The sequence below is a fragment of the Rattus norvegicus genome, chromosome 11 (genome assembly GCF_021556685.1).
Source record: "Rattus norvegicus strain SHRSP/BbbUtx chromosome 11, alternate assembly SHRSP_T2T, whole genome shotgun sequence".
NCBI lineage: Eukaryota > Metazoa > Chordata > Mammalia > Rodentia > Muridae > Rattus > Rattus norvegicus.
The window spans coordinates 55,186,500-55,195,993 of NC_141544.1; the positions used below are offsets into that span (position 1 = coordinate 55,186,500).

At 37.6% G+C, this 9,494-nt stretch overlaps 1 protein-coding gene and 1 pseudogene across 1 annotated transcript; one reads left to right on the forward strand and one right to left on the reverse strand.

Moving 5' to 3' along the window:
- Window positions 416-1,717, forward strand: Or5at1-ps1 (olfactory receptor family 5 subfamily AT member 1, pseudogene 1; annotated as a pseudogene).
- Or5h17c (olfactory receptor family 5 subfamily H member 17C) lies at window positions 7,232-8,161 on the reverse strand. Its single transcript, NM_001000050.1, has one exon. It carries the CDS (start codon window positions 8,159-8,161, stop codon window positions 7,232-7,234), a length of 930 nt encoding a protein of 309 aa, NP_001000050.1.
- Window positions 8,162-9,494: the final 1,333 nt, after the last annotated feature.

Genomic DNA, 9,494 nt, shown 5'->3' on the forward strand with positions numbered 1-9,494 from the left:
GTTTGGAAGCAGAGAGCTGCTGCGGGCCGGGATCCGCGGGTGTGGGACTTCCAGTCGGATGTTTCTGTTGTTTGTATTCATAGCTTCATAAAAATATTCAAAGTAATTTTCTAAAAGAAAATTATTGGAGAAAAAATGAAATTATCTCAGCTCAATCCTAGCATATGCTAGCTTTATGGGTACTGTAGCACATATTAGAAAATATTTTGTATGACACATGAAGACAGAGTATTCACTCAATTCTTACTAATTTTCATAAATTAGTATATAATAATACTTAGGGTATTCACATAAATGAATAGTTTTACTTCAAGTCTCTCACAATTCTCTGTAAATAACGAATATTCACACACACACACACACACACACACACACACACACACACATATATATATATATATATATATATATATATATATATATATATATATATGTTGGAGCTGGGGATCGAACCCAGGGCCTTGCAGTTGCTAGGCAAGGGCTCCACCACTGAGCTAAATCCCCAACACATATATATATATATATATATATATACATATATATATATATATTTATATTTCAGCAGACAACTCTGAAGAACATGAAAAAGGAATATGTGACACAGCGAAAAGTTTATCTTAGAAGTATTCACTCATCAACCCCAGTGAAAAGTCCCTACTTCCTGGCACTTGTGATAACTATCCTCATCTCCTTTGCAGAGTATTTTAGTCCAATCAGCCTCATCCAAGGTGATACTCACATTCACATCCAAGTACTTGTCATTCAGCAATTCAACTTATGTTGATGGTTGTCTTTTGAATCATTGATCACCTTGTCATTTGAGACCACAACACTCTCTCTCTCTCTCTCTCTCTCTCTCTCTCTCTCTCTCTCTCTCTCTCTCTGAATGCTAAATATATTGTTTTCCTTTGCTTTCAGTGTAGTGTCACGTGCTTCCTCTTGATTCCAATGGCTAAGATTGCTACATAGCTATATGTGAACCTTTACTTTATCCAATAATTATGACCAATAGACAATGTTTCTACCTAGTGATTTTATCATTTGAGGGTGTTTTTCTTCATGTCTTAACATATGAGATACTTTTATTCAGACTTTCTGTTATTCCAAAGCAATACATCACTTTTATTGTGACTTTATGCTTTTAACAAAGATTTCCTGTTCTGATTCTTCTGTTAGCTTTTCGTTGATGTTTGGTTTAGCTAGTACAGTTTGTATATCTACCATAGTGACTGTTCTATCATTTTATCCATGTACTCTATTTACATTCGTAGAAAGTAAGTGTTTCAAGGGTATAAAAATTGTCTTTACCTGTGGAGTCCATCTCCTATGTGTGTCTCTGTATTGTGTTTCTCTTCATGTATGCATGCCCTGCATCTAAATAAGCAGAACACTGAGGTTCAGTCCCTATTTTACACTATCATAATTCCTATGTTGAACTAGTTACCTACAGTCTAAAAAATAAATCATATTCAATGATGGAAAGCTGTTTAGATACTATAAAATATTTTCTTTTTAACACATTTAGGGAGGGTAAATCTGGAAATTTCTTGAAGTATGTTGAAAATTTTTCAAAAATAGTCCTCACATTTCTGACTCATCATCAGTAGTTGGACAATTGCTTTATTCCTATATACCCTCCAGAACATATAATAAAATTTAATTAAGTGTACAGTGAAAACTACGATGATAAAATAGGAAGCTAAATGAAAATTTTGTACCTGCGCGAATTCTTACCAAATCTTCTCTACCTTCCTATTCAACACAAATTTAAATTTACTCTCTTTTACTTTCTTTTTTCAAATATCAAATATAGATACTAATAAAATCCAAATTGTTCTGGGTTTTCACCATTCATCACATTCATTGTTCATGACCTTAGTACAAAAAAATGATGTCTTAGCAACTTTTATTAAACTGGAATTCTTCAGTGTTTATTAAAATTTTATTGGATATTTCTTTATTTATATTTCAAATGTTATTCCCTTTCATGGTTTCCCAGACCTAAGCCCCCTATCCCATCCTCCTACCCTTCTTCTAGAAGGGTCTTCCCTTTCCCAAACATCCTCTCTTTCTGCCCACCCCCTAACCTTCCCCTACACTGGGGTGCTCCAGCCATGATAGGACCAAGGCCTTCTCCTTCCATTGGTGCCCAATAAGGACACCTTCTGCTACATATGCAGCTGAAGCCATGGGTCAGTCCATGTATAGTCTTTGGGTAGTGGTTTAGTCCCTCGGAGATCCAGCTGGTTGACATTGCTGTTCTTATGGGGTTGCAAGCCCCTTCAGCTCTATCAATCCTTTCTCTATCCCTCCAATGGGGATCCCATTCTGAGTTCAATGGTTTGCTGCTAGCATTTGCCTCTGTATTTGACAAGCTCTGACTGTACCTCTTAGGAGACAGCTATATCTGGCTTCTGTCAGCATGTACTTCTTAGCTTCACCAATTTTATCTAGTTTTGGTGGCCATATATATGTATGTGTATATATATATATATATATATATATATATATATATATATATATATATATAGACTGTATACCCATGTGTAGCAGACTTTGAATGGCCATTCATTTGACCTCTGCTCCAGACTTTGCCTCCATATCCCCTCCTATGAATATTTTTCTTCCCCTTTTAAGAAGGAGTGAAGCATCCACACTTTGACAATCCTTCTTCTTGAACTTCATGTCCTCTATGAATTGTATCTTGGGTAATTCAACCTTTGGGACTAATATCCACTTACCAGTGAGTACATACCATGTATTTTTTTTCTGCTATTGGGTTACCTCACTCAGGATAATATTTTCTAGCATAATCCCTTTGCATATGAATTTTAAGAAGTCATTATTTTTGATAGCTGAGTATAGTCCATTGTGTAAATGTACCACATTTTCTATACCCATTCCTCGGTAGAAGGTCATCTGGGTTCTTTCTACCTTCTGGCTATTATAAATAAGGCTAGTATAAAAATAGTGGAGCTTGAGTTGATCTTGTGTGTTGGAGCATCTTTTGGGTAATTGTCCAGCAATGGTATAGCTTGTTCCTCAGTTATTGCAATGTTCAGTTTTCTGAGGTACCTCCAGACTGATTTCCAGAGTGGTTGTACCAGTTTCCAACCCTACCAACAATGGAGGAATGTTCTGCTTTCTCCACATCCTTGCCAGCATCTGTCATCACCTGAAATTTTTTATCTTAACCATTCTGTCTGGTGTGAGGTAGAATCTCAGGGTTATTTTGATTTGCATTTCCCTGATGACTAAGGATGTTGAACATTTCTTTAGTTACTTTTCAGCCATTCCATATTCCTCAGGTGAGAGTTCTAGTTTTAGCTCTATACCTCAGCTGAGGAATATCGAATGACTGAGAATAACCTAAAGAAATATTCGCCTGCACCAAAATTCCATAGGGGAGAGAGCTGAATTCCAAGAAATGCAGACAATACTGAAAACTCAGGGGAGGCTTCCACTTCTTCTCACATTCCTTGTCCAAGAGGAACCTGCATAGTGGTCTCTGGATATAGGACTATAGGAGCAGTCAGCATCAGAAACCTGCTGGTTTCTTCCTGTCCCCAAAACTGAACTGAACCAGTCCCAGAGCTCCTTGCACTCAAATCCCAAGAGGGAGAGAGCTTGACCATCAGAAGTGCTGATATTCCTGAGAAATCAGAATAAGCAAATACTTTCTGCCCACATTCCTGACCTAAGGGGAAGTCACCTAATGCCATCTATACCCAGTAGGCACAAGGACCCAGGAGCAGTCAGGGTCAGGACCCTTTGGGTTTCTGCCTGTGCTGAGACCTAAAAGCCAATTGCCAGGAGCAACTAAACACCTGAGAGTAGAGGTAATACCAACACTTCTGCTCCAAGCAACCTGCCTGGAGGCTTCAGGTCACATAAACCCAGGAGCAGCTCTCTGTTCCCAGATCTGGTGGAAAGAAATCAGATTAACAGGAGTGTGAACCTGTCAGAGACTGCAAGACAGGTCAACACCAAAGACAACCTAATGGTAAGAGGCGAGTGCAGGAACATAAGCAACAGAAACCTAGACTACTTGTCATCATCAGAGTCCAGTTCTCCCACCAAAGCAAATACTGGATATCCAAAAACACCATAAAAGCATTTTGGATTTGAAATCTTATCTTATGTTAATGACAGAGGACTTTAAGAAGGGCATAAATAACTCTCTTTTACTTTCTGGCTTTCTTTTTATTGCTTATTTTATTGATTTATATTTCAAAAGTTGTCCCCCTTCTCAGTTTCCCACAGACCACCATCCCATCATCCCCTCTCCTCTGCCTCTATGATAGTGCTCACCCACCCACTTCTTCCTCACCTCACTACTATCCAACTCTTCTGCGACATCAGATCTCCACAGGACCAAGGTCCTCTCCTGCTATTGATACCTGAGAAGGACATCCTCTGCTACATATGCAGTTGGAGCCATGTGTACCCTTTGGTTGGTGGTTTAGCCCCTGAGAGCTCGGGGAGTGAGAGTGAGGAGGTTCTGGTTGGTTGATATTGTTGCAAAACCCTTCAGCTCCTTCAGTCTTTCCCCTAATTGCTCCATTGGGGTCATGCTCAGTCCAATAGTTGGCTGTGAACATCTGTATCTGTATTTGTCAGGCTCTGACAGAGCTTCTCAGGGGGCCCCTCTACCAGGCTCCTGTCAATAAGTACTTCTTGGCATCAGCAATAGTGTCTGGGTTTGGTGTCTGCAAATGGGTTGAATCCTCAGGTGGCCTTTCCTTCCATTCCTACTCCACTCTTTGTCCCTGTATTTCCTCTTGATAGGAAATAGCTTTCAAACAAAACAGGACATAAAACAATAAACAAAATGAAATAGAATACAAAAGGAGAGACACAACCCTCCTCAAATGGGTTCCCAGCACTGAGAGGGGAAAGATGACACTGAGTCACACTCATAATCAAGAAGTTATGTGCAACTGATAACAATGGGCAAAGGAATCATCCCCCACAGAAGATCCTAAACACATACACAAACAAAAGAAGCAGCCAGAATCAAACCAACCAACCAAACAAACAGCAACGAAAACTGGTAAGACCCAAATATGCCTAAATAAAGCAAAAAAGAAAACAAAAAGTCCATAAAAATACCATTTGGGTTCCTTTTGTGTTGGTCAACTACTGCTGGGCATGAGGCTTGGCCTAGATTATGCTTTATATATCCAGTGAGACTCCAATGAAAACTAGTGGAAAAGAAATAAATAAAATATGGGTCTGGTGGGGTTGGTGAGGTAGAGACATCCTTGTGGGAAGTGGGGTGGGTGTTGGGGGAGGAGGTTTGGGATATGAAACAGTTGGGGAGTGGAGCAGAAGGAGGGTGTAATCTAGAGTGTAAAAATAAATAATGAAAAAAAGATGGAAGAAAGAAAGAACTAAAGAAAGAAAGAAAGAAAGAAAGAAAGAAAGGAAGGAAGAAAGGAAGGAAGAGAGAGAGAAAGAAAGAAAGAAAGAAAGAAAGAAAGAAAGAAAGAAAGGAAGGAAGGAAGGAAGAAAGAAAGCAATAAAATGGTGCCTAAAGAAATGGTGCTACATCTACAAACTTGCAAACAAAGGGCAATAAAACACAAAAGAAGTCTAAATAATAAAAATGGGGGGGAACATCCTCAAAAATATCATTGAGTTTCTTTTGTATTGGACAACCACTCGAGCATGGGCCTCTCCTGGAATGTGATTGGTATAGCCAGCGAGACTCTATGGGAGAAGATTCCTTTGCCAGTGTATCAGGTGCACATAACTTCTGGATTATGAGTGTGACTCAGTGTCAGCTTCCCCCTCTCAGTGCTGGGAACCCATCTGTCCTGAACCTGTGCAGGTCTTGTACATACTGCCACTGTCTCTGTGATTTCATGTATAAAATCTCTTGTATGTTGCACACACTATCTTCCTGGAGTCATCTGTAACCTCTGGCTCTTTCAAACTTCTGCCTCTTCTTCTTATAGATTCCTGAACCATGAGAGGAGGAGTTTGAGGAAAACATTTCATCTTGAACTGAATGCTCCAATATCTCTCACTTTTTGCAGAATTTCCAGCCGATTCCCATGTACTGACATCTCTCACTTGCCTGTGTGTCTGTGTCTGTCTCACTCACTCATGCTTACCCTCTCTTCATTGCTAAACATTATAGATACATACACACATATGCATACATGTGTGTGTGTGTGTGTGTGTGTGTGTGTGATCTTTACGATGAGAGTATCAGTTTCAGTATGAAAATGTGTGTAACACCATTTTGGATAAATGGATAGTAAGTTAAGATCTGTAGGTGGATCATTTCTTATATGTAAAAATTCTGGAGAAAGTATCACTAATATCAAGGAATTTTTATTCCCAGACCCCTAAAAGGTGCTATGGAATCAAGTTCTCTTACCACTATTTGAATTGAAGGACTTTTTGTTCAAAGCTATCTGTCTGTGCAAGGCAAGTGAACAGATGTGTGGTTTGTGAGCTCAGTGTTTGGTTTTGTTTAGTTTAAGAGAAAATGAAAGTATTTTCTTCTTCTGGTGCCACTTTTATTTATTTTTCTAAGTTTATCTTAATTAGTTCTTCAGTGAATTTAATGAGTCAACCTGTGGATTGCTTTCAGAGAAAAAAATCAGTTCTTGCCTTAATACAAGAATGTAATGAGCTAAGACCATCTTCATACTGGTTGGCTCTATATAGCTTTGACTGTCTTTTCATTAATTCTTTTGACTATGTTCAGATATTTGCTCATTTACGTGTGATACATATGAGCCAAATTTCTTTAGCAATAATATTCACCTTTTACATAAAATATATCATGAAAGATATTTTTGGCTCTCAGGATTCCTGAGGTTTTCTTCTATGAACTCCCACACAAACCTGCCAATAACATAGAGTAAATGAAACGTGACTTTCATGCTGACTAACATAATTTTATCTCTAAAGTATCACACTCATGTGTTTTTGAGAGAAATAAAATAATTATAATGTTTGGTACATGGATAGCATAATAACATGAAATTGTAAATTGGTTAATAACTTTTGCTTTGATCATGATATAAGAACATGTATGCATATGAACAGTGAATACATATATCTATTAATTTATTAAAGAGATAATTGTATAATTAAATGAAATTCAATAATCTTGTCCAATATTTATAATTTCAAAATTATTTAAATGAAAAATATTTATATTAGACTCTAAAATATTGTGAATTTTAATAAAATTAGTCGATATTAATCAGATCTAAATCGTTATTTTCAACATTTTTTTCAGAGAATCTATGACTTGCTTGTTTCGGAGGCTGTAGATCATTGGATTTAATACGGGGACTATAACTGTGTAAAACAAAGAGAGGATCATGTCTTGAGGATCTACTTCTGAAGACGCGGGGTGCACATACATGAAGAGAAGAGGCCCGTAGTATAAAGATACAGACAAGAAATGGGCTCCACAGGTAGAGAAAGCTTTCCTTACACCCTTGTCAGACTTCTTTTTTAAAATTGTAAAGAGAATAAATGTGTAAGACGTAAGAATAGTCATAATGGTAAACACTTGTATTGAACCAGAGAAAATGAAAATCATCAGATAATTTAAAGAAGGATCAGTACAGGAAATTTTTAACAGTGGTATAGCATCGCAGTAAATATGATATAGTATGTTTGAATTACAGAAGGTTAATCTGGAGAAAAAGCTTTCATGAATCACAGCATGAAGAAAGCCACCTAAAAATGACAAGGCCAGTAAGCGAATGCATAATCTATTGGTCATAACTACTGGATAAAGCAAAGGATTGCATATAGCTGCATAGCGATCATAAGCCATTGCTGCCAAGAGAAAACATTCTGTGGTCACACTTATTGCAAAGGAAAAAAACTGTGTCTTGCATTCGGCGATAGAAATCACCTTGCCCTTGTCCAAAAGATTAAATAGCATCTTTGGTGTCACTGTGGATGATAACCAAGTATCCACAAAGGCTAAGTTACTAAGAAATAAGTACATGGGGATGTGAAGGTGAGGGTCATTCCAGATGAGAGTGATCAGACCAAGGTTCCCCACAATGGTCATGAGGTATATTACCAAGAACATTAGAAACAGGGGTGTTTTCCACTGTGGTTGGCATGTGAGGCCTGTGAGAATGAACTCTGACCATAGGGTTTCATTCTTCTTTTCCATGCTGTCATTGACTGTCTCCTGAAATTAAATGTGATGAATGTAAGATAGGTAGTGACTGGGAAAGATTTACATGAATATTGAAGGAGCTACTAGGGATGAAACAATATATCAAAATCCCCTCATAACCTGTATAATTCCATAACAGAAGGACTACTGGGAATCAAGAATAACAAATTTTTCAATTACATTAGTTGAGAAGCACATGGACACTGGAAATTTTGACTGTCTGTGGTAGATGAATATGAATAAAGCTATTGGAATATACTGAAGTATAAACTACATTGAGTGACTCATAAAGGGATTTGCACTTCATCTCTTAGGATTTAACTTCTAATGGGATTCACATGATACAGAATGATTTTTACAGATACACCTTTAAATAAATATTTTCAGGGCACAACAATGCTTTCAAGAATAATGCTGGAGTAAGGGACCCTAACCCAGACACAACTACTATTGAAAGACTGCCAAACAAATTCACCATATTAGTGTCCTACAAGGATATTTTATATAAAATATACATGGTTAAGAATGAGTGTAGCAATAAAGACAATTACAAAAATGCATTAGTAATATATTCTCTAATATAAATCTTTGCTGAAGCCAAGATAAGTGTATTGCTTAGTCCACACATTAGAAGGCAGGTGTCCTGATAGGGTGATGATTACGCAGGTTCAAGAGCTTTCAGTATACGTGATAACTAAGATTTGGTTATATAAGTGGAATCAAACGAAGCGAGGTAAATCATAGTGATCATACATCACTGACTCAGTCAGATCAGTGACCATCAAAGAGAATGAGAATTGCCTGTAACACACAGCACCAAAGGGGGTTACCCCATCAAATTTCTCACCTTAGCAATCAAGGAACAGTGCCCTCTAAATCAGCAAGAGCAAAGCTCATATGAACACAGAGAGACAGATGCAGCATGCACAGGGTCTCCATAGATCTGCACTGTTTGGCCTGTGTATTATGACCCAGTTTATAGGATTCCTGAATGTGTGATCAGTGGGTCTCTGCTTCCATTACCTTCTCTTGGCTTTTTTCCATCTGTTGGTTTGTCTGGTCCAACTTCAATGTAATAAGATTTGTTTTCTCATATTTTAGTTTGTGGTTTCTTGTTATCTCTTAGAAGCCTGTTCTTTTCTGTGAGATAAAGAAAAGGAGTAGCTCCAAATGAGAGGACAAGTGGGGAGGAACTGGGAGGTATAGAGGGATGGGAAATTGTAATTGGAATATATTATATGAAAAAAAGAATATATTTTTGATAAAATGAAAAATAACAAGTAAAAAAAATTCCAGGAAAGATTGTCTGCTCAACATCCAAGTGGAA